The sequence below is a fragment of the Talpa europaea genome (assembly GCF_964194135.1).
Source record: "Talpa europaea genome assembly, chromosome: 12".
Taxonomy (NCBI): Eukaryota; Metazoa; Chordata; class Mammalia; order Eulipotyphla; family Talpidae; genus Talpa; species Talpa europaea.
In genome coordinates this window covers 35,168,934-35,195,886 of record NC_140079.1, presented here as the reverse complement: position 1 = coordinate 35,195,886, position 26,953 = coordinate 35,168,934, and the positions used below count along the sequence as shown (strand labels likewise).

General features: G+C 36.2%; 1 protein-coding gene across 3 annotated transcripts in view; it reads left to right on the top strand.

Moving 5' to 3' along the window:
* Positions 1-3,997: 3,997 nt before the first annotated feature.
* The window catches only part of GRIA4 (glutamate ionotropic receptor AMPA type subunit 4), a gene marked incomplete at its 3' end in the record, with an annotated part of 354,667 nt that continues 331,711 nt past the window's right edge, over positions 3,998-26,953 (top strand). For all 3 annotated transcript variants that reach the window (XM_084248455.1, XM_084248456.1, XM_084248457.1), the window contains exons 1-2: positions 3,998-4,146; positions 5,330-5,488. In XM_084248455.1, the coding sequence (XP_084104581.1) occupies positions 4,059-4,146; positions 5,330-5,488 (247 nt within the window). In that variant the 5' untranslated portion in view covers positions 3,998-4,058. The remainder of the gene's footprint in view (positions 4,147-5,329; positions 5,489-26,953) is intronic.

Here is a 26,953-nt window from a genome sequence, read left to right as displayed (position 1 = left end):
TTTCTGTTATTTATAAGTAATAGCTTCCAGCTGTCCTGCCTTCTATTCACCTTTTTTCCTAACTAACTCCAAAACACTCCCTTTTTGGTATATCTTAAAGATATTGTATGGCATAAAATGATATTTATATAAATATAGATATAATTATATACATCTATTGATAGCTATCGAAATATAGATATATAGATAGATATACATACAGCTCTGTGTCATACAGAAAAGATAATTTGGATTCATAAAGTAAATTGAAGATTTTTTTAAAGATTTATTTATTTATGGGCCTCCCCCAGTGGCTCAGCGAGTTGAACTCAGCACTGTGAAGCTGTCCACAGCCTCTGCAGTGCTGGTTCGATTCCCAGCCAGCCAGGGAGATTCCCACATGGAGCTGCAGACCTCTCCTGTCTTACCCGCTGCTCCCCTCAGCAGTGTACTTTGGTCAGTCTGCCTGTTCTGCTCCCCACTCTGTCTGGTGAATCCTCTCACCCTCTCGCTCATTTGACCTGTGCCCTGGTTCTTGTATGCATGAATAAATAAATTTTTTAAAAAAAGATTTATTTGTATATGTATGCAAGAACTGGGGTGTAGATCAGAGGTTTGGGGGGTGAGAGGATTCACCAGAGACAGAGCAGGGAGCAAAACAGGCAGATCTACTGAAATACGTTGCTGAGGGGAGCAGTGGGTGAGACAGGAGAGGTTTGCCATATCATGTGGGTTATCTCTTTGTCCTGGGATGGAACTCACATTGCAGTGGCAATAGCTTGACAGTGCTGTGTCTTTAACCCCTGCGCCACCAGGGAGGCCCTTAATTGAAGATTTTAATTAAGTGGAAAAATGAAAGTTCAAACACCATATTACTATCTTGGAAAAATATGGCTATGTCGTCATTGGTGGTCATATTAGCAAAACGTGTCTCGCATTTCTATCAGTGGTGGCACTGCATCATATAGAAATTCAAATCTGCCTACTTTAGGAGAATAATTTTAATAATTCCCTCTATATATCAGACAGAACTTCACTTGTTCCCCAACTATGTGATTATTTTAATGATTTGAAGTTTTAATTTAACTTAAATTCAACTTGTATTTTACTTGGCCTATTTTATTACTGTTATAAGAGATACAGTATGTTATTTACAGCCTTGGTTTTAACACTGACAGAAAGGCAAAAAGGGAAAACATTTCAAATCCCACTTGACTTGCAAGACTTCAAGCTTTATAAACTGAAATGACAAATGTCTGATTTCTGTAATTCAATTACTCACAATTAGGTTGTTTTTGTCATAACAATCTGTGGTGAAATGTAGCAGGAAACTAGATAAATAACAAAAAAAGATGTGATTTTAAAAGCAAAATTCAGAATTTAGGAAGGCACTCTAAAGTTTTAATAGGAACCAGATATTACAGACAAACCCAGGTATAGGTAGCTGGAGATTTCTAATACAAGGAAATTTGAGGGATTAAAGGTAATAGGTAAGTTTTAAAAATGTCTTTAACCAGATGACCATTATAAGAATTCCAGATCCATCATCAATTCATTACCCTTTTCCCCAAAATTTACATTAGATAAACATAGGCACTTTTGTAAAATATAAGGTGGGGATGTTAGGGGGAAAAGGATGTCCTAAAGCTAATTCCATACAGGCTTCCTGGACTCCACCCCCACCCCAGGCCAAAGCCAAAGACACTGGGAACTCCAAATCCCATCACCACCAAAGGGAAGGTGGCTGGGACCTGAGGGTGGGGTTAAGCAGCCAAGTGAGTATAAAGACAGACATGTGGGCTTTGAGGGGGGGTCCCCCATTTTGGCTCTCCACCAGCTCGCAGCGTCCGGCCAGCTCTGAGAGTGACTTTGGGTTTCCAGGTCAGTGGATCGGGTGGGACGCATTAAAGACTTTATTTCCCTATTTTCTCCCTGAGTTGTACATTTTCCTTATTTCCTTTTCCCTTGTAAATAAACCTTTTATTAACCTTTTGCGTGTGCCTGTAGTGGAGTATTAATAAGTCCCTTTTAAGCACACGGGTGAGGACCCACAGCCAGGCAACCCATTCAATATCGGGGCTGCCCTATAACAGCGACACTAATCTTTAAGGAGACTCTCTCCCCTAATGATTCTTTGGAAGGTTATATCTAAATGATGTGGCCCAAATTCCCAGTTTCTAAAATTATACAATGCAACAAATGACATATGAAGAACTAAAAGATTTAAAAACACTTTCTCTCTGAGTTAATTGCATTAGAGGACAATTTACTGTTTAGATTGAGAGACTTCACACCACACCGGTCAAAGCAAATCAGAAACTGGCCATTGCTACCACAGTCACTCTTTCTGAGTGTTGTACAGACTTCATCCACACAGTCAGGTGAAATAGTCTAAGAGGTAAAGGAGAGAGGAAGTGACACTGCAGCTCTTAATTTCTAGGATAATGCATTTTCTTCAGCCCAGTCCTAGCAACTACTGACACCATCAACGTGGTGTAAGACTTCCTGGAGGGATATGGAGTGAAGTGGGCATTCCAGAGCCCCAGCTAAAAATATGACATGCATGGAAAAAATACCCCATTTTTCTACCAGACACTTTTGCCCAATGTCCCAAGCATTTTCCATTTTCATCCTCCACCCTTGGCCCCTGGACTAGGTCTGTCTTGCTCCTGAAGCGGACCACAGCAGGAAGAAAATGGTCCTGCTGAAAAGAAGACTTGAAATAAAGGAGTCTTTAATTACTTTTAATTACTTTGCCTATGTTACACCCCAGAGTTCTTATTCTTAATCCTGCTTCAGGCCTTTCAAAGAACATAGTTGAAACCCCATTCATTTTCATTTCTCAGTCTTTTCCCCATCCTGTTCATTACCCCAAACTTTGTTATTTAAGCAAATCTCCCCCTCCCCCCAGGTTGTTTCAACTTCCCTAGCTCTCTGCCCAGGCTCAACTCCTCCAATTCTTTCTTACTTGCTCCCAGCCTCTTAAGACCAGGCTAGCAGGGGCTGCCTTTCGCCCTCTGTTCTTCTCCTCTTCCTGAGCCCCTTCACCTCATCCATTCCCCTCTCAGTCTCTCCAGATTCCCGGGCTGTCTGCTGGTGAGAAATCTTTGCTGCAGCGCAGACCGAAGTCCCCCGCGCGCAGCCCAGTGGCAGAAGAGGGCGAGGCTGGGAGGGAAGGCAGGGCTGTAGGGGAGGGAGACAGCCAGTCCTCCCCTGGAGCCTGCAAGAATGCGGCAGGGGCCCGGGGGCATGGGGAGGTACTAACCCCCCAGCCCCTTATCCGGGCTTGCAGACCTGGCCTGCGGGTCAATATCCTTGTAGCGCAGCGGAGCAGCGGCGGCTCCTGAAAAGCAGAGAGGGAGGCTCGGGAGCTGTCCATCCCCAGAGTAGGTTCCTCTGAGAACAGGGGAAGAAGAGAGAAGGGACTCAGTGAGTGGTGAGAGAAGGAAAAACCTGTCTCTAGACGGGCTCTGGAGCTTCGGGGAGACTGGGGCGCTCTGGTGAGCACCCAAGGGGTGAAGCGAGCTGAGCGGTGGGCTAGGGGCAGGCGAGGGAGCGTGCGCTTTGGGAGGGGACCCGCCGAAGGCTGCGATGCTCTGGCTGGCGCAGGCTTGGGGGTGGGGGTGGCAGGGCGAGGGGACACAGCCGGTGCCGAGCTGCGGAGCGCGTGCGGCGGCCTGGGCGCCAGTGTTTGTGTGTATGTGAGAAAGCGAGGGGCGAGCGGGAGTGCGAGAGAGGCAAAGACAGAGCGCATGTCTCATCCCTGCGAGCAGCCACTAGACGCTCCACCACCATCTTTTGCATGTGCAACATTTGCAGCCGGACAGAAAATCTCTCCCAGGGCGATGGAGACTGCGGGAAAAATCTGGCAGCTCGAAATGGATTGCTAAGGGGAAATTGTCATAATCATAAACCACCCAAACCTGCCTCCCCTTTTTTTCTTTTTCTTTTTTTTTTTTTTTTTGTTTTTGGTTTTGGTTTTTAATTTTAGCGCCATCGTCCTCAATGCCTCTCTGAACAGCCTTTAGAAAGAGTGCGAGAGAAAGAGAGAGCGCGCGCCAGGGAGAGGAGAAAAGAAGATGAGGATTATTTGCAGACAGATTGTCTTGTTATTTTCTGGATTTTGGGGACTCGCCATGGGAGCCTTTCCGAGCAGCGTGCAAATAGGTAAGCTCTGTTCCGGTGGGTTTGCATGCGGGTGACGAGCAGATATCCGAAAGTGAGTTAAATGAGTTGCTGATGAGCAATTCAGGGAAATCTCAGGCAGCTCCCTTCCCCACTGCTTCCTTTCTCGCCTTTACAGAAAGACTGCCTTTTCGGTGCAGGCTCACTTGGGATATGCACACAACTGCCCACCCTACTCAGCCCTTACTCCGTGTACACCTTTGACTCATGTCGCTTCAATAGGATTGGAATAAGTTAGAAAAAAAAAAAAAACCCGTGCGGTTTAATTGCATTGTGTGATCTTCCCTTTCTCTAGACCATGAGTCGAGTTTGTTAGTTGTTGTTGTGTTTTTGGTTTTTTTTTTTTTTTTTTTTTTTAAATCCACTTCTTCCCATGCTGGACTCCGCAGCTTTCTCATTACCTAAAGATATTGGAGGAAACAAGCATTTTCACCCAAACTCCCCTGCCTTTTCTTTACAGGTTAACCGGTTCCAAAGTTAGATCCCTTTCCCTTCCCCGGAACCTTCTCTAGTTTTATTTTGTTTTCCTCTTGAATCGTTTGCCTCTTTCCCTCTAACTTAACTCGTTTTCCCCAGACTCTGCCCATCCTTGGCTTTTCTAGCTCTTCTCCTCTCCTGTCTTTTAATGGGACGCAGCTATTGAATTTCTTCCAGCTAAGCCCAGCCTCAACACTGCATCATTTCTCGTGGACTGTGCACAAAACAGAGCTAATTAGGCTGAGTCCACGAGCTGCAGAAAAACAAAGTTCATTTCTCCTTCCTGATTTCCCTCTCCCCTGCTTGTCACCACATCCCTTCATTTCTGTATTTTAATGCAAATCCTATTCGCTATTCATTTCCATGCATCTTAGAGAGAAATGCCCTGAGCTGGCTGATGTAGCAGTGTGCTGGGAATCAAGGGGAGGGCAAGAGAGAGAAAGGAAAACATACTAAATGGCCTCAGAGGTCATTGTGATCATGACAAATTGGGACAGGAAAAAGCTGAGCTGTCCTGAAGACTAAAATACTAAAGCATGCACCTAGGCACAAAGGACAGTGGCCCAAAATGTGGCAGAGAGCTCCTTAATTGTATGTGCTTGTGAATAGCAGTGAATTTGCCTTTGCTTGGGGTGGGTATAATATTTTCAAGAGGAAACACTGAATGTGCTTCTGCTGTCTTTACTAGGTGGTCTCTTCATCCGAAACACAGATCAGGAATACACTGCTTTCCGGTTAGCAATTTTTCTTCATAACACCAGCCCCAATGCGTCGGAAGCTCCTTTTAATTTGGTACCTCATGTGGACAACATTGAGACAGCCAACAGTTTTGCTGTAACAAATGCTTGTAAGTAAAATAGAAGTTGTGGATAAATTAGAAGAGAATTTAAATGAAGTAATAGAGACTCCTTCCTCTTTATCATTAAATTTTTTTGAGAGAGAAATTCAAGATTCTCACACTTGACTGGTTCCAGAGCAAATCATAGTTAAAAAAAAAAACAAAATTTCATCTAGGAGATTCAATGGTGTCTTCCTTCCTTTTTTCTTTCTTTCTTCTTTTTAAAAAATTCGTTGTGTGGGTAATTCAAGTTTATTTCACCCTTAGCATTTGAGTGCTTTCCCTGTCAACTGAATGTCAAATTAGTGAAAATTGCACCCAATATAGGTTTTGATTCTGTTCCTTTTTCTCATTTCCTTTTCACTTGAGTAAGCATGTCTTCTTTTAAAGAAGACACATGTTCTCCTACACTGGTGAAGGCAATGGAGGGTTTGCTAATAGTGACAAGGAGAGAGAAGCAGGAGCAGTGGTGTGAAGGATATATATTTTAGTCGGTTGGTTGACGCTGCAGATGATCTGGTGATGTCACTTGAGGCTGCCCTGCTCTTATATTCTGGGTTGTAAATGTCTCTTACTATCACCTAATGCATATATCCTGTGGCTATAACTCCATGAATCCTTGCATGGGTGCCAAATTGTGTTAGTCTTCACTCTACCTGAAATCACAAACCAACCCAGCTAGATCTATTATCCCACACAATGAAAATAGAGTGACCTCACATAATGCTTTAATGAAACAGTTGAATAGTGCTTCCTCACAAGAAGATGGTATAATTTAACGTAAAAAATATGAACAACTGTGTATTAATTTAAAACTCTCTAAAATATAATCAGTCAACATAGAATTTGCATTGTATTTTCTCTCTTGAAGGAAATACATATTTCAAATATCTCCTTGGTTTTACATGCTAATTTCTACCTCTCAAATTTTATGTGTTCAGATAATGGTTATAAGTTATGTAAGAGACATAAGAATCATTTCTACATAAAATTCTGCAAAATAGCAATAAAATGTTTAATCTGAATTCACATTTTTTTTATTTTATCGAGTTGAGTATATTTTAATTTAAAAGTTCTCTTGGTATAAGAAAGTGTACTGAACAAACAAGTGAAATTGAAAACAAAGAGTTTTTAAATGTTTGGAAATAACTGTTTCATCATTTGATTATTTTAAGTCACATTTATGTTCCATTAATCCATCCAATACAGCAATCCCTTTTCCTTTTTTTCTTTTTTTTTTTTGCTATCTATTAAATTATTTTCATCGTGGTTTCATGAGACTATCAAAGCATGTAACATTTTTATATACTGCTATTATTGTATTATTATGCTAGAATGCGATGGTTCTATGGAAACTACTTATTTTAAAAAGTCATTTATTGCATCTAGTGAGAAAATCAATATTATACTATATCAAGAGGATGTTACTTTTTCATCAAAATGAATATAAGTTACAGCTAGGTTTGTGGATAGTCATTTTCACAAATTTTTTAGTTTTAGTTTCCAAGTTTTGAAAGGGATATGAACTTTCAGGAATAGTGTTTTACCTAGTACATAAATATTACCTGTTAATTTAAATATTTCTCATGTCTATCCTGAGATTATCTCAACAAAAACATTATCAACTGTTACATTAATTCATGGTTCAAATATATTTGTAGGTACTTTATTATCAACAGTAAATTACTATTGAAATATTAATTTTTATTAAATTTTGAAATACTTTCTTAAAGTGCCAGACATACTAGTTTATTTTAATTTGCTTTGATTTATTTCCTAAGTATTCTAAAGTTTATATTATGGCATTAGCTACATAAATTATAAAATACTAATCCTTTCTTCTTCCATAACATTCATTAATCTAATTTAGATTAATGTTAGCCAGTATTATTTTTTAATGTAATGAAAATATTTTGTAAAATACAATATTACTGATAAAGTACCTGTAAAACATAAAAAATTGGCAAGAAAATGAACAGAGAATGAGGAAGTAGGATAAGGTATAAAATATAGATGATATGCTATTCTTTAACATGGTACGATACAGAAAACTGACTCTAAGTAAAGTTTAAGTTTGCATATTTTGAATCCAAGTATAACACAAATTTACTAATACATTTTCCAGAGTCACATATTATTGATTTTGTGTACATGTTTAAATATTTTTAAATATACAATGTAAATTAGGAAAATACATTTTCTAGTGAAGAAAGGCATTTTTTGGACAAATGCTTATGCTGAATGTTCTTCAGGCAAAGCTAAGCAGAATTTGGGAAAAATCAATTGTCAGAGACTGTGGGTCAGATGATTGGTGTTTGTTGAATGGACTGACCAAAAAAACATCTACCCATACCCATGGTTTTTCCAGTCCAATGAAAGGTGAAATGTAAGCAAGCAGTAAGTCTGAGGCATTCTCATATATCAAACTCAATGCCTCTGAGTACATAAGGATAAAAATAGCATTTTGGAGATATAACATGGAACTTATTTCTCGCAGAGTAAATTTTTAAATTTTTCGTCTTAGATTAGACATTAAGATATGTGACTGGCTACGTTTATTTTAATTGTTCTTTTCTGCAGTGTATTCTTGTAAAACTGCATGGCCAAGTCTGTCTGTGAATAAGGCCCATTAAACTTAATGTATTTATTTTATGGAAAGTATGCTCAAAGACAAAAAAAGGAAGATTGAAGAATAGAGTATTGCTTATTTATTGACAGATATGATTCAATGCTGATTCTTCTGCCTCAAAATTAATTCAGTGATCCAGGAATACCTTGGGCAATTATGTATGTAGTTTACACACTATATGAATTTAAACCTGATTATCTTAAATTTATAATGTTTAACTTAAATCCTAAGTTTCTGCAGGAGGAAAAATAATTTGGTTTATAATATTATTATTTTATTTTATAATATTTGTGTAAGTTTAAATGAAAATGCTTCCTTTTTAAAAATTATTCACATTGTTGGAATGTTTACTTGTTCAGCCTCAATGAAAGGAATACAAATTGTGACCTATCCACAGTATGGGATATGACAAAATGATTATTTTAAAAACAAATTTATTATAGTAATATTTTTAAACAAAATATGATACACTTGACCCAAAATAGCTATTGCAGCTCTCACATTAGTTAAATGGGATCTGTCCTTTTCAGAACATTGAGACAACCTGAAAATAGATTGTTTTCTTATATTTTTTACTAGTTAATGTTTAATAGTTAATGCAGAATTTTTTTGTGGATGGAATATTTTAAATTTCATCAGAGTAATAACCAAAATACTGAAGTACTATATTACTACATCTTCTAAAAGATAAAGAATATTTGAGACATTGCATTTATTAGTTTAGTCCAATTATATTTGAAATTAGGAGTTCTCTGTAGAATGATTAGTTCTTTAATGAGACAGTCCCTTCACTATATAATCCACAAATACTCCGTTTCTGAAATGACTCTTAAATGTCAGATGAGCAATAGGGAAATACATAATAAAATAGATCAAGTACTCATGTATTGTCACTTTGGTGAAATAGTAAAATAATTCTATGGAATATTTCTAACTTTTAAACTTGATTAGAAGGACCAGTAAGCTATTTTGTTTTAATTATGCTTATCTAATTCTCTTTCCATTTAAAATCTGTTTATGATATAAAAGATGATGGATTGAAAAGTTGTAACAATCATAAAAAGAATGAATAACATAACCTAGTAATGAAAAAAAATGTTCTTTTTTTTTTTGAGTATTAGGTCTATGGCTGGTTTACTTGACAATTCTAAATAACTGAAATGAGTACTACTTGTAAAAGTAGCTTGATATGTAAAATATCCCATGCTTCATCCAAATATATTGAAAATCGGAGACTATATCCAATAGGCTCTAGAGGTAGTTCTACCTGTAGAGAAAGTATTTAATAAAAACACATTAAATGTGAGGGTAGTAAATCTTTTATTTACTTTAATTCAACATTTAAAATTGTGCATTTTTCCTTTAAGGGACCTGAGGTCTTCAAAAAACATTGTCAGAGTTTACATTAAGCTGATAAAATTAACTTGCTAAAAATGTAAGTCTGATGGTTTGACCTGCTAAGTTGTTAGCAGAGATAGTTAGAGTTAATACAGTTTGACTTTTGATTATTTTTGGGAAAACCAACCAGGTGACTCAATTGTGGCTGCCTTTAGGTCTCTTTATTTTGAATTGATAGCAAGATTCCATGTTGCTTTGAAATAATTCCTTAGTTTTAAAATACTCTTTCTCTTCTCTTAATTTTCCGTTGTTGAAGTTAATTTCAAAGATGAGTCACATTCTTATGGTTTGTCCCTTTCTTAAATGGTAGGATGGTGCATGACTTATGTTCATATGTGTGTGTGTGTGTGTGTGTATCTCAGAATTGTTGGAGAATTAAGTTGTATATGAAACTGTTAGAATACCTCCATGAATTTTTTTTTTCCATTTGTATTCTTCCAACTGTTGTTTATTTTTCGAAGATGAAAATGTTTGCTTTCTGCCTTTGGGAATCAGGTTTAATCTTATTTTATAGAATTTTATTATTGTTCTGAAATTAAAAGAGTGATAAATCCAGTACACCTTACATTTTATGATAGCACATGGTTTTTTAAATTGCTTTCATATACAAGATTTTACTTGACCTCATGCAAGTCTTAGAATAAGACAGTCTGAGAAGACAGTCCTTATTTTCTAGCTAAGATAGCTTTGGCTCAAACAGTCCACTGATTTGTCAAAAAAAAAACATGTAGCAAATAAGCTACAGAGACAGGGTTTGAACACAGTTCTTCTGTTATCCTAGTACTTTCACTGGGAGTCCATAGTGTGTGAAAAATGTATCCATCCTGAGGTTATTTCAATTAAGAAATAAAATGAGAATTGCTATGTATCTATTTTTTTAATTTAATTGCAACATTTTAAAGAAAATAGGATAAGACATTTCTGGGAAAGTTACTCATTAATCATGTGACAGTGAGTGACATAGCAAAGACTGAAGTCATAGTACATAATGAATTCATTCACTAGATTAGATAATGAATGTTTCATTTGTTCATTAAGTATATTCATCAAGGTCAGCTATACTTAAGGCACTGCTAGAAATGAGATATCAGAACTTATAAGAGTAGTTTCTGCCACCTCATAGTCCAGTAGCAAAGATAGACCAGTTAATAAGGTATAGTGAGATAAAATACTAGGTCAGAGAAACAGTGTTATGATAGAGATGAACAAAGGAAAGGTATCAGCACCAAATTTGGCATGGCACCAAGAGATGGCACCAAAATCTGAGTATTAAGGCAAGAGTTATGTTAAAAAAAAAAAAAAAGGAGAGAAGGAAGGCATGTTCCTACAAAGGAGCAGACCCAACATGGGATCAAGAAGTGATAAAGCCCGCTGTGTGTGAGCCATTGAAAGTGGTATGGTCTCTATGTTCTGTGAGGGATGGGGCAAGGAGAGATGTGGTAAGGGTAAAGTTTTGTAGATCTACAGAAGATCTTGTAGCTGTTATAAGGAAATTTCTGAACAAGAAGGGAGCCCATAAATGATCTAAAAACAGTAGTGGCATGACCAGGTTTATATTTACAAATAACTGGCTGGTTGCCAGAGGGAGAATAAATTTAAAGGGGACAGAATAGGAAGAAAAGATCAGGTAGTTGAGTCTAAATAATATCTTGTAGGATGATAAATGTTTCAATAAATTTACCAAACTGCAGAGAGAAAAGCACATAGATCCAAAAATAACAGAATTGTTGATAGAGCTTATGGATAGATTGGGTTTTGGGAGGTGGGGTGGGGTGGGAGAGAGTGTGGTAATAACTAAACATGATTTCTGGTCTGGTCTGGACAAATGGATAGTGGAGACATTGACTAGGAAGGAAGACACAGGAGGTGGAGCCTAATTGAGTGGGGGAGCTCAGTTAGTGTAGACATACTGGTTTTGAGATGTTTAAGACAACCAAATGGAGATGTTCAGAAGTGGCTTGGACAGATGTATCTAGAGCTCTTGAGCTCAGTCTGAACTGCAGACAGACATTTGGTGATGGTGGTGATAGTTAAAGACATAGACGTGTGTGAGAACATCTTGAAAGAACAAGAGCAATAGAAATAATGCTGAGGAAAAATATCAGCAAATAACAAAACTTGAAGGTTAGGGAGAAGATAAAGAGACTCAAGAAAATAGGTCAGAAAGTTCACATAAAAGGAAGGCTGAGTAATTTCAAAAAGTAGGAAATATTGTAAGTAAATAGTCATCAAATTTGTCAAAGGCAGCAACATTTAAATGATGAACTGCAAAAATAACTAAAATGTTGAATTTCAGTCTTCTCTTCTCTTTAGAGTGTTTTTTTGTATTTTGATCAGTAAAAAAGAAAAGCAGCCTTTGTCAACCAACCCTACATAGATTCTATTAATACATACCCTTCCTTTTGTATATATTCGCCTAGAATATTCCTATCTTTTATTTAGAGGAAGGGAGCATTTTCTCTGAACTTTTCTATCAAATGAGCTTGAATTTGCAACCTGATAGTGAGTAGATTACTTAACACTTCTGGGCCTCAGCTTTTCCATCTGTTAGCAGTGGAAAATAAGATATACTGCAAATGAATTTTATGAATATTAGAAAAATTTTTGGGAACTATAGAGCACAATTACAATTCAATTAAATTTACTTACCTTATATTTTCTGTCATATGGAGCATTTATTTCTGCTCAGTCTTACCATTTCAAGAGCTATTTGTGTTTCCTCTTTATTCCTTGAAAGGGCATTTTAAATTTTTAGTAAATATATTTTGATGCTATTTCAAAGGAATTTTTTAATTCCTCACTGAATTATTCATATTAAATGATATGCACAATTCATATTTTCAAAACTATTTCTATGTCATAAAGACTGGGAAACTTTCAGAGCCTCCCCGGTGGTGCAGTGGTTGAGCGTTGGGTTGCGAAGCTGCCCGCGGCCTCTGCGGCACCAGTTCGATCCCCGGCTGCTCCCCAGCCACTGGAGGAGGGTCCCACATGGGGCGCAGACCTCTCCTGCCGCCCGCTGCTCCCCTCAGCAGTGTACCTTGGTCCTTCTGCCTGCTCTGCTCCCCGCTCTGGCTCTGGTGAATTCTCTCACCCTCCCGCGCTTCTGACTGTACCCAGTGCATGTATAAACAAAACAAGCAAACAAACAAACAAATAAATAAATAAAAACATGCCTCTATTAAAAAAAAAATTGAAAACTTTCTGGTGGCCAAGAGAGAATTGGTTTCCATGTAGAATAAAGGAAGACAATGAACTCCCCTAATTTTATGCAAAGTTGTGTGTTCTGGAGTATGGTATGTATGTGTGTGCGTTTACAGAAAGATAATCTAAACCTTTGAGCAGCTTCTCAGTGAGTTCCAGTCACCAAAATTAAGTCCCTGTACCACAGACTTAAAGTAAGTACATAGAAATTAGATAAACAAACAGTACTTCCATTGCTACCTTTATTATCTTAAAATCCAGTTGGAATTTATTCTTGAAACCAACCAGAAATGTTTTCATAAAATCCATCTCCACCAGCTTCTTTCTGATGTAGAAAATAATTTGTGTTCTAGCTGGTAAAATCCTTGACTTGGTCCTTTGCTTTTCAAACTGTCATTTTTATTCCTTCGCTTACAATTAAGAGTTCTCCATATTCCACATCAGCTCATTCTATTTTTATCATTATTTACCTTTTCCCTTACCATCTCCACTCCTAGAACACTTTGTTCTTGAAGGTCATAAGTGACTTGCAAATAAGTAAATCCAATTATTTATTTAATCCTTATTGGCTTTAAAGAGTGTGCAGGATTTGACATTGTTGAAAACTCCCTATTCTGTGAGACTCATTCCTCTGCTGCTGATAATAATAATAATAATAATAATAATAATAATAATAATAAACTATAATAATTGCTAAAATGGGACTCTGACTATGCACCAACAGTCTTGTGTTATCTCAATTCTTACACAATTCTAAGAGGCATGCATTATTATTAAATATTCAGAAACTGAAGATTTTGTAGCCAAGAAAATATGCCTAACCAATAAAGTATATCCAGGGGATTAGATCTTAAGGTCACTTTTGCCTGCCATTTATACCATATTATTTTCATTAGTGCAGTTTCCACAAGAGACCCATCATTTGTTGTGACAGTAACTAGGTAACTCTTAATATAAGCACAAAATGTTTTTGTTTTTGTTTTTTCCAAAGCTACCACTTCAGCAGTTCTCATTTACTCCTCATTGGATTTCAGTTTTCTATGTGATTTGTAATGCAGCACAGAAATTTGAGAATTACAATGATGACACCTCCATTACTTTATATTGCTAAATACGTCTCATAAACACCAATAAGTGTAAAAATGAATGAATGACTTTTAAAAGTTATGCAAACGGAATTGAACACTCACTAGTTTAGCCAACTTACATATTATTTTAATAGGCAAGTTATTTGATTTACAATAAATGTAGCAATATTTAAATGTAGTTGTCTGAATATTTGAAGACTTATGTAGCTATCGGGCATTTTCTATGATATGAATTTGGTATCCAAATAAACATAGTAATGCTTGTTTTAGTGATGCTTAGATTTTCATAGCATCATTATCACTTCCCTCAAACTTAAAGATTTGAGTATCATCAATAAAAAGTTCAATGTTATATTAGAAATAAGAGGTGAAAGTATTTGAGATTTAATACCTTTTTAATAAGACACTGCGTTTTTTTCAGACATTGCGAGATATACCATTTAAGCTATAATCAGTGTTTTTCACTTTTGTTGCTTACTATGCTTATTTCAAAATGATCACTTTTCCATCAGTAACTTTAAATATATTATGTCCTATATTTGTATTTTTTATACTTTTATTTTTATTTTGAAACTATCTTATGCTTGTGAAACTCAAATAGTTCAGTAACTAGTACTCGAAATATTCTGTAGTCCCACCACTTAAAGATAGTCACAGAAAACAATGGTCTATATCTTGCCAGACATCTTTTTTTATCCATATATACCATATATCCATATATAATAAAAACATATTAATATATGTCCAGAAATACAGATATTTAATAAAAGCAACATTATTATAGACCTTTATTTTGTTAATGGCTATTAAAATTTATCATAAAAGTTTTCTGGCAAAATATAAAAGAAACCTCATTTTCTTTTACTGCTAAATGATAGATCATTGTGCAAAGTTACTGTGATAAATGTTCTCAGTACCCTCAATATTTAAACTTTTTTCCATGTTTTTGATATTATAACCAAAATTTCAGTGAAACTATTTGTCTACCTGTATGGAATATTTGTGTAGAACTCCTGTAAATGTAGCTACTATATGAAAGTGTGAATTTTTACTTTTAATAGATACTGTCAATTTCTTTTCAAAAAAAATTTATGACCATCAAGATGTAAAAATAATTGTTTTTCTATGACCTGCCAACGCTAGCCATTATCAGTTTCTTGTATCTTCATTTGTCCTGATGGGTGAAAATGACATCTAATTGCTGCTTTAATTTGCATATTTTTGATTAATAGTGAGGTTGAGATTATTTTCCTTTATTTATAAGACTTGTGTACTTCTCCCTCTATGAACTGTCTGTCCTTTTCATTTACAATGTTTTATTTGTAAAAGTATTTCATATACTATAAAAATTAACCCTTTGTCATCTATGCTGAAAATTATTTTTCTACTATGGCACTGGCTTCCAGCTTCAATTACAATGCCTCTTATCATACAGACATTTTCTATTTTTTAATATAGTTAAATCTGTGAGTCATTTTATTTATGTCTTGTGCCACTTGTGTTATGCTCATAAAGAATTCCCTGTGCTTGAAACTATACAGACATTATCTAGTGTACTTTCAAGATTTTACATTTTATATCATTAACTCTTTTAGAATTTGTTTGCGTGTTTGGCTTAAAACAACAGAATTTTTTTTTTATCTTAGAGTTCTAGAAGTCAGTGGAATTGGTTTTGTTATGTGTGTGAGGAATTGATCTTTATGCACTATTCGCTTCATTAAGCTTTTATTTTCTAAGTGCTTGAAATTGCTACATTTGTGCAAAACTACTGCCCCTTATACTGAATTTGAGCTCGGGCAGACATTCTGTATTCTATCTCTTTCATGATTTTTCAGTTTGCTTTTTTGACCTTCATGCCATTTCCTGACAGTCCCAAATGGTCATACTAATGCTAACTTTTATTATTTTTGTAATTTACTTACTACATCTATTACTTCATAGGTATTTATTTTCCCTTTGAAACCACAAGCATCACAAGTATTTTCACCCTTTTCATTTCTATCTGACCATTCTAATTCAAGCCACTGATACCTTTCTAATAGTTTCATTGAAAATCTCCTGCTTCTACTCTTTACCTCTTCTATCCATTTTACGTACTGCAGCCAAGGGTGCTCCTTTGAATTTATAAATCAAGGCTCTCTCTTACTTAACCATTTAATGACTTTTATTATCTTAGATTAAAATTGTGACTTTTTAACATAGTCCTGCATGATCTGAGTCTTGTTCATCTCTTTGCCTTCTCACTATGTTGTAGTTGAATTCCTCTTTCTTTTGATCCGTAACATCCTTTAACCTTTTCTCCTTGGTTTACTTACTCTTTCTTTCTTTCTTTCTTTCTTTCTTTCTTTCTTTCTTTCTTTCTTTCTTTCTTTCTTTCTTTCTTTCTTTCTTTCTTTCTTTCTTTCTTTCTTTCTTTCTTTCTTTCTTTCTTTCTTTCTTTCTTTCTTTCTTTCTTTCTTTCTTTCTTTCTCTCTTTCTCTCTTTCTCTCTCTCTCTCTCTCTCTCTCTCTCTCTCTCTCTCTCTCTCTCTCTCTCTCTCTCTCTCTCTCCAATCCAGTTATTTGCTAGACTAACTTTTTCTGAATCTTTAGGATTCAGATCAAAGATACCATTTTGAGAATGGCAATTCCCATTCCCAAACTCCAATTATTCTCTGTTGCATCACCGAACTTGTCACTTTTTGCTTTTATCGCAGCCTGAAATTGTTGTTTTTATTTGTTTATTGTTTATTATCATATATCCTCACTAGAATATAAACTTCTAAAACCAAGGACTTTATCTTTGTTATAGTCATATAACCTCAACAATGACAGGTACAAAGTAAGAATCAGTAAATTTCTTTGAATAAATGAATGAACATTATGTGATAGGTTTTTAGCTTCACTCATTTTTGAGGCAGCCTTAGACTAGCTAAAACTTTGTATGTGTTATCTTAAAGTCAAGCAGAGACCATGAAGACAATGAGGTAGTAGATCCAAAATTAATATTAGGTATTTTCTTTATCTTAAGCATTTCTTTATCATTTGTTTCTGTTGCATTTAATTGATGGAATGGGTTAGGTAAGGAGGAATATAGGTCCTAAAAGGTAGAACAATTTTAATACAAATTGATGAATATCGTCTTGGTCAGATAGCACACTGATACATTTAAATCTGACAAAAGAGAACTTCTAGGACTTTATAACATGTGGTATCTGCTATTAGAACAACTGGAAAATGGTGCTACACACCACTTTCAAAGTAGCAGAAAGCCCATTTGGGAGGCCCAGGTGAGCTTGTAAGCAAACTTGGGAGAATTCCATCTGTTCAGTCATTGACTGCTTCCTTAGCACTTAAAGTTCATGAAACAAGATGACTGTGAAAAAAAGAGGTTGATGTCAAATATACAGTGTTGTTCTTGTCAGTTCTTGATTACCCACAGTGCACCTTCTATAATTTCACAAAGAATTAGCTAATTTCTATAATTATGTATCCCTCTTTTAAAATGAGCTTTTTCTTTTTTAATTACTTAATGTCTAAGTGTGTATATTTCTAGGTAAGTTTGAAGTACATTTTACCACTTATCTACTCTAAAGATTTAATCAAGAGAAAAAGTCTTTTCTTTCTCTTGAAAAATACACTTTGCAATTCCTTAATGGAAAACTATTAAGTCAGAATATTTCTTTTTTTGTTCTCACAACCAAGAAATTCAGTTCTGTATTTACTATTCAGTAGTAACATTATTCCCTATTTAAACATTTAGCCTTGGTTTTATATCCTTGATTTTTCTAAAATCATATATATATGAATCTTATATAAATTATCCATGTTATAAACATGTTTACATAAATATACCTATGCACATCATTTTTAGAAAGGAGCACTAGAGTACAGCAGTGACTATAGAGAAGGCTAAATGATATGTAACACAGATGTCGGTCAGCTTTTACTTGAATAGTCAAATTTCATATTTAGTACTCTCAGTATTTTGCATTTGCCTTGAAAGATGATGATGGATGGATGGATGAATGGATAGTTAGATAAATGTCAATTTCATCAGATTATAAGTTTCTTTGGGAAAAGTGTGGTACCTTGTTAGTATCTCTACTCTGATGGCCTCCCTGCCTTTGGAATGTTTATTTATGTTTTATACACAGTGAATTTTGCTGACTAGTTGTGGGAGAGGGGAAAGAACCCATTTATTGACTGGGTGTTTATAACAACTTATTCTTAGCCAAAATTGAGTCACAGAAAACCAAGACTTCTTAAATTTTTTTTTATTTTTTTATTTTTTTTTATGTAAAAGAATGGGGGTGTGTGAAAGTATTTACCAGAATGGGGAGCAGAACAGGCAGATTTGCTAAAATGTACTACTAAAGGGAGCAGCGGGTGAGACAGGAGATGTCTGCTGCCCCATATGTGGGTTAGCTCCCTGGCCGGGCATCGAACTCAGGCAGTGATACCAGTGATAGTTCTGAGACTTACTCCTTTGGCCACCAGGGAGGCCCAAGCTTTTTTTTCAAATATGATTCAAATCCTTCAAATTTTTAAAAACATATCACATATCCTCTTCATACTGTAGCAAGCCAAATAATATTTCCTAATATAACACAGTTTTTAAATCTTTAGCATCCAAGTCAGTCATTCTAAATACTCTGAATTTATCATAATGTCTTTCAAATATAGTATATTGACCTGAACCAACACCTATATGCCTATTGTGATCTTTCCAGAATTAAAATCCATGTTATTTTTCTTTTTCTTTCTTTTTTTTTTTTTTGAGGAAACATTAGTTTATGTTATTTAAAGGTATAAGATCTCCCCCTTCAGGTGTTGCTACCAAACCAAACCAACCACCCAAACTCGCATAATACACTGCCACAGTCCTTTGTTCTCCCTCCCCATGTACATACTTGACATTCATGATCATGATCTGATGTGATGTGTCCAGGTGAGAGTATTAATCATAATTATTTTTGGCATTTTTTCATAGGATGTAACCCAAGATTTTTTAAGTTTTAATGATTCAGTTACATGAGCCTCTCTGTCCAAGTTAAATTTGTGGTCAATTAAAACTTAACACTCTGCACTTTTGCCACATGATTTACTACAAATCTCTCTGTATAGCATTTTTTGAAATTCAAAATGAAATATTTTACATGTACATTCTTAAATTTCAACTTTTTTCCATATTCGTATTTTCAAAGGTATGTGTTTTGTTTTTAAAATTGTGTTTGTGTTTTTAATTGAGCTAATAATCTTTTACAACAGTGTGCATTATTTTGGGAAATAAGTCCACGTTGCCTCATAAGACGTGTTACCTCCACACCTAGCACCAAAGCACTCTTAGTACTTAGTCCCTTAAGCCCCTTTCCTCTTTACTCTGCTCCCTCCCCCACCACCACCATTTCCCAGTAAACTCACTTCCACATTTAGATTTCTGGGACTTGTTTTGATTTAGCTTTCTCTGTTCCTTTGTTTTCTTTCTTTTTATCCCACATGTGAGTGAAACTATCTGGTATTTTGTTTGTGGGGAAATTTCAAGGTCTTCTTGAAGCTTAATTAAGTTTACTAGAAACCATTTTAAGTTCTATGTGATACAGGATAGATAGCAGATGATATCAGGATATGAATCAGTGTTCTTTAGGTATGTGTGGTCGGTTAAATATGAATTCCTCTAAAATAATTTATTTGATACAATCTCTCCATATTATCCATAAAGACTGACAATTTATTACATTTGCACTTATTCTTAAATGTATTTATTTATTTATCTTTTTAAGGATAATCTTTTTTTAAGATTTATTTATTTAGACAAGAACTGGGGTACAGAGGCGCAGGAAGGTGAGAGGATTCACCAGAGACAGAGTAGGGAACAGAACAGGCGGATCGACTGAAATGCACTGCTGAAGGGAGCAGCAGGGGAGACATGAGAGGTCTGTTACGCTATGTGCTTATCTCCCTGGCTGATCAGGAATTGAACCTACACTGCAGAGGCTGGGGACAGCTTCACAGAGCTGCGCTCAACCCGCTGCACCACCGGGGAGGCTCCTTATTCTTAAATTTAAAAGAATACAAAAAACATCAAATTTTAGGAAACTCATGCGATTATATATGTGTTTTCACATCACTTGTCTTTCAGATTGAAAAGAATGAATAAAAAGATTCATGTTAGAATGAACGTTGGATTAGGAACCAAGTGTGTGGGGCCTCTCTGGTGGCATAGGTCTCAGTGCACCACCACTGAGAAGGCCCTCAGTAAGAGCCTAAGTTTGATCCCTGGGCAGGGAGATAACCCACATGGTGCAGCAGACCTCTCCTGTCTCACCTCCTGCTCCCCTTAACAGTGATTTCAATAGATCCACCTGGTCTGCTCCCCACTCTGCCTCTGGTGAAACCTCTCAACCCCCAGTACTTATGGTCTATACCCCAGTTCATATATGCATAAATAAATAAACAAATCTTTTTAAAAAAAGAACAAAGAAACTAAGTGTGTATGTTTTTTTGAAAAGGAACACTTGCTAAAATGGTATTTGTTTTCAAAATAACAATGTTTTAACCTCTCCTACACTTTTTACCTTGTTTGCTTTACTTTAAAGGGAAATTTTCCAGTTAGTAGTAGTTACACTCTAGTTTTTAAAATCATTAGACTGTAACCAATGAGCTGTCTATTTGGCAGAATAGTCTATAGCTGTTACACAATGATTTGTCTAAACACATAGGAAATATGTAAGATATAATGAAAGAATAACAGATAGGATATGTTTTTTTTATTCCAATTTCACAAGAACCATAATCTATAGATGCAATTTTAAAAGACTATACAAAAATGTTGGTAGTGATTATTTTTTCCTTACTGTACTTATATAAAATCTCTATTTTTGATAAATAATTTTTTTACATGCTTACAAAAAGTATATGCTTATACATTTTGAGATTAACAATATCTAAATAGAAAAAAATGTAGTGATCTTACCATGCAGTATTGAGCTTGCTCTGTCAAAAGGGAACAGATAATCGAGAGAGATCATTAAGACTTTTAGCTAGTGTCAAGGCTTGTTGTCAGAATATCATGTCCACTTAGTAGTCGCCGTGTTTAATGTCTTTTTTTACACATGTTCATTAATTTTAAATGAAAACATCAGTTGTAATTAAATTATTTAAGTCATTATATTAACTTTCATTGATCATTTAAAAGAATCAAGAGAAAAATTGTTGGTTGCAAGCAATTTTCATTATCAATTGAAATATAAAATTTACCAAGTCTGATGGTATATATTATTTTCAATTTGTGGAAAAGACAGTAGCTGCATGAGTGAGCTAATGGGTAATGAGTGGCTTGTGGATATCTGGCATTTCTCTACATATTCTTTCTGACCATCCTAGAATGGTAGAGGTTCCATTTTGCTATGATCTCCTGACACCTTGAGTTACCTTGCTTTGTTACACTATCATTTAGTTTTCATCCCCTCTGGAATGTGAGCTTGTTCCTGACTGGAATGCCATTGTATTTGTGATTTATGCCCACTGGCAGGCTTATGTCAAAATGCCTGTGCATAATAGCACAAGTTAGTACCAGTTTAGTATATAGATGTAAGAATGGAAGAATTTGAGAATTGATGGTTAGACATCAGTCTTAATTCAGTATTTTGAGCATCCACTAAAGTACTTATGGCAGACTGTACTACTGACTCTTTGGCCTATAAAATTCATGGAAAATAATTTTTCTTGAACTTCTCCAAAGATGGGGGAGTAGGTGATTGGTAAAGGATTGTAAAGATTTTTACTCATTTAAGTACATTGTCTTCAGTATTTAGAGGCTAAGAGTCTTGTAATGAGAGTGTACAAGTGAGGAGCGGTATTTATCCAAGGTGCTCTTCGCCCTCCCCTCAAGTTCATGTCTCATGAGGATGGTATTACCTAAATAATCGATATTTCCAGGACACTATCTATGGACAAGGGTAACATCACTCTCCATATAAAATTCTAATCCGGGGCCTCCCCGGTGGCGCAGCGGTTGAGCGCTGGGTTGCGAAGCTGCGCCCGGCCTCTGCGGCGCAGGTTCGATCCCCGGCTGCTCCCCGGCCACCAGAGGAGGGTCCCACATGGCGTGCAGACCTCTCCTGCCGCCCGCTGCTCCCCTCAGCAGTGTACTTCGGTCCCTCTGCCTGCTCTGCTCCCCGCTCTGGCTCTGGTGAATTCTCTCACCCTCCCGTGCTTCTGACTGTACCCAGTGCATGTATAGACAAAACAAACAAACAAACCAGCAAACAAATAAATAAAGCATGCCTCTATAAAAAAAAATAAAAAAAAATAAAAAAATAAAATTCTAATCCTTGACACCTTTTAATCTCAGCCACCCATGTTGTCTCAGAGACACCTGATGATTTATCACATCTATTGATTCTATTCTACATTCCTTAAGCATCTGTGTGTGTTTACTACCAAGATACTCTGTCCCTGTTAATATGTAACATTTTACTTGTTCAATTATCACTTTAGTTAATTAAATGCTCATTTGGCAGCTACCTTGCTTCCTTCATTATGTCACACATTTTATTGAAGAGAAGTATGAGACATGATATTGAACCTTAAAAACATTATAGTCTACTGAAAAGGCATAAATAATATGAAATAAAAGGATTGGTAGGTGTTAAATTGGAAAAAGCTTTATTGTGTAATAATCACCAAAAAACGATTCTCAGAAGAGATCAGACTTTATAAACAAACCTTAATAAAGTGAAATGTAATCTTGTTATAAAACAAATGGAGGAGGAATGGGAGAGGCTTAAAGAGGGTTGAACAGATTAAGCAAACATACCATCCTGGAAAATGGTCAGGGAAAATGAGTGTTTGGAACTGAGTAGAGTTGAAGTGAGGGGAATTAGGAATTGGGAAGTTGCATTATAAATTCAGGACTTTAGAAGCCAAGAAGGAAATTTGGTTAACATGGAACACCTACAGACCTGGGCAGGGGACTATTATAATAAAAAGTGAAATTCAAGGACCGCTACTCTGGCACAGGTATGCAGGATTAATAGAGAAATGAGAGAGATGCAAGAAAATAAAAGAAACCCAATCAATATCTTACTCTTCTCTCATCACCCCTCATTATTCTGGTTTCTCAGTTTTAATTCTCTTCCATCTTATCTCCTTATAGGAATCTACTCCAGACATGTCTCTTTATTTATAACTCTCACTTTCTAGCTTCTGCTGTTCTCACTTATATCCATTTTTGTAGACAATAGCATTGCTACTGAAGTCCTTCTACCTTCTTTCCATCTGTAGAAACACTCCCATCCTTCCATATGCAGCTAGTTCACTATGAAGTAAGAGATCACAGGCTCTGGACCTAGATCCAGTTCCCAGCTTTGTCACCACTACCTGTCTTTGACAGGTTAATCTACTTCATTAATTTAGACTCCAGAGATTCAGGAGTCTAAATTAAAGAGAAAAGACTTACCTTGCTTTTGATTAGAAACATGTATGGGTGTATGCATAAAAATGCGTCATGTGAAGTGTTATGTTGTCTACCTTAAAGCAATATTATATATTCATTTTACAGCTAATTGAGTTAGAAATTTCTATTAGGTGGAGGAGTTATCTAATAGAGTATTCAAGGAACTGTAGGAATATCTGGGGTGAAGGATGAAGATAGGGCTTTAGAACAATCAGCATGTAGTTGATATTAAAACCATAAACAAGAAGGCGATTGCCTGAATATATCTAGTTGTCACTTAAAAAAAAGATTCTGGGAGGGCCTCCCTCGTGGCGCAGCAGTTGAGCGCTGGGTTGCGAAGCTGCCCGCAGCCTCTGCAGCGCAGGTTCGATTCCCGGCCGCCAGGGGAGGGTCCCACATGGCGCGCAGACCTCTCATGCTGCCCGCTGCTCCCCTCAGCAGTGTACTTTGTCAGTCTACCTTCTCTGCTCTCCCCTCTGGCTCTGGTGAATTCTCTCACCCTCCTGCACTTCTGACTGTACCCAGTGCTTGTATAAATAAATAAATAAATCTTAAAAAAAAAAAGATTCTGGGAAAGATCATCTTGAGAAAGAAGATATAAACATATAAACTGTCTTATTTGGGCCACAAGACTTTAATTAATGTGCTTTCAACCTAAAATCAGTAAATTGTACATAATTTGGATTTCTGACTCTAGAAAATTACAAAGTCCTTATTATAATGAAACAGAACTTCTTAATGGCATCATTCTTCTGGAGATTAGTAAGTGACCCCCAGTTAAATCAGCCTTTTCTTTCTAGGTGAGTCCTAAAAACTACAAAGCCTACGGCACATATTTTTGTTTGTAGGCATTTATCTTGTGACCTTTGAGAAAAGGAATGAACAATGAGCAGTTTCCTCAGAAGCCCCAGAGAATGCATAACCCCAGCATATCCCTTAGGTTGGTGTGGAAAGTAAGAACTGGAGTATCTGTGGCTATGAAGAGACTTTTCAGCTCAATTACTCTAAATATGTTCCAAATTCCTTGCAGCATTTAGAACAAACCAAATGTTAACAGGGAAGCTCCTTGAGGGCAGTCACCCTGTGGTGTGCAGGTTGCACTGTCTGTATTATAAAAAATATTACTTCCATAAACTGCCCGATAGTGGCTAAATGATCTTACCAAATAGAAGGACAATCCAAATAGAAGAACATTACTCTTCCATTTATATGAACTTCTTTTTGAAAATGACCTTAAACTGCATGCAGATTCCTTTAAAAAAAAAAATGCCCATGCCTTGGGCCTCGCTGGTGGTGCAGGGGTTAAAGTCTCAGCACTATCAATCTATCACCAGCCACTGCAGCATAAGTTCAACCCTTGGCCAGGGAGCTAACCCACCTGGTGCAGCAGCCCTCTCCTGCTGCTTCCCTCAGCAGTGTATTTCAGAAAATCTGTCTATTCTGCTCCCCACTCTATTGAATCCTCTCACTCCCCCCCACCACACCCTGCACCTCTGGCCTATACCGAAGTTCTTGTATGCATAAATAAATAAAAATAAATAAATCTTAAAAAAGTGCACATGCCCCACAAAAGACAGTAGTTCCCTTTCTTAAGGTTTTATACAAATGTCCATCTAAAGTGTGTATTTTTCAAGGTCATCAAATTCAAAACACAGATTCTAAAGTTTAAGCTTATAAATTATCCAGAAGTTGTAAATCTGCTCAGTGAACTATAAACTTCTTGAGGGCAGTGTCTCCATCTATTTTTCCATTCTCTCTCTGAGCGTAGAATACAGCACAGTATTTAAATCATAGTAAACTCTCAGTAAATATTTCTGAATGTAGATTTGCATTATTATTCAAGCTGTGAATCTACAGATGAAGTATAATTGCACTGGAGTTTAGAGACTTTTAAAAGAAAAACAAGCTTATCCACCAGACCATGCTTTCTTTCAAGGAGTCTCTAAATAGAACTTATTGGAATAATTGAAGTGAAATTTGGGAATCTTTCACGTCACAGAAATTCACATTCCATAAGTCAAAAGAACTGCATTGTAGGCCTATTAGTAATAAAATCAGAATCAAAGATTTTCTGAAGGTATGCAAATGAAGTCAGTTCTTCATTTACAAAAGCTTTCAGGTAGCCTATGTTACTTGGTTGTCAAAACAACCGTGCAATTATGTAAAGATAATGTTAGAAACAGGCCTGGTACTTTGTGCTCTTATGTTGCATGTGGTTTCTGCCATTTCCTAGACACCATAACCTTAGGCGGTCCGCTGAATCTTCCTTAGTCTCAGTTTCCTGAGCTGTAAAACATAGACAATAGTAGTAATGTGAAGAGCTATGTGAGTTCTGATGGAGAAATACCCGTAAACTGTCTAGCACAGTGCCTACTGCATGTCAGTTGACACGACAGTGACAACTTTGCTACCTGCTCAAAGTCCCTCAGCCAGGAAGCGTGCTCTATACCTAAATCTCTGACTCCAAATTCCAGGCTGTTTTCTCTATTTCACAAGTGACTTATTCATATTTACAAATCGTCACTTTTTACTATTTTCAGATTCTGACAACACCCAAATTTCCTAGTCTACTTGCTTGAACTTTTCATGTGACATATGGGGAATTATATTCTGTACTGGCTGCATGATTATTAAAATAGAACATTGTCAATTATATCCTGAGTATAGGAAAATGTTTCAATATTCTACTATTTAAAAGATACATGTGGGCCTCCCTGGTGGTACAGCGGTTGAGCGCTGGGTTGCGAGGCTGCCCGCAGCCTCTGCAGTGCCGGTTCAATCCCCGGCTGCTCCCTGGCCACCAGAGGAGGGTCCCACGTGGCGCGCAGACCTCTCCTGCCGCCCGCTGCTCCCCTCAGCAGTGTACCTCGGTCCTTCTGCCTGCTCTGCTCCCCGCTCTGGTTCTGGTGAATTGTCTCACCCTCCCATGCTTCTGACGTACCCAGTGCTTGTATAAATAAATAAAAATAAATCTTTAAATAAATAAATAAAAAGATACAGCTATTTAAAAAAATAAAATAAAAAATAAAATATGCATGCTATAAATATTACACCACTATTTTATTAAATGATTTCAGGTTGTATAATTTTGAGGTGGGAGTTGACAAATATACCTACTTATCTATGATAATAATCTCACATATGTATAGTGTTTCAAAAGTGAGACTTTAAGGAATTAGGTGATATATATACAGTGTCTGATAATATCATTACAGTTAAAATTACATCTCCTAAAATGTGCAATCAAATACAGTTCTATGTTTAAATATTCTCTACAATGATGATATTAGAATCTTCAAAACAAATTATCTTTTGGAAAAAATAAATTTTCTTTGTAATACAAAATATAACTGAGGGAATTAACCTCTTTGCAGGAACTCAACTGCCTAAAAGTAAAATAAAATGTCAGTACTTGAATTAAAACCATTCTAAGAAAATTCAACATAAACATATAATTTACAACTTGGAAGCAACAGCACATATTCAAAGGGAGAAAGACAATGTAAAGAAGATCTGTCATAGAGTTGATAAATGACAGCTTCACAGTAAGTGTCAAGCATAAAAATATACATTATGAATTTCATTGGTTTTACTTTAAGAGAGGTGGCTAGGTAAAACTAAAATAGGAGTTGTGGAAATTACATTTTTGACAAAGGAAAGTACTATGAAGGACATTTTTTAATTTCTGCAGGAGTTTCAGGGGTGAGTCTTGTCCTG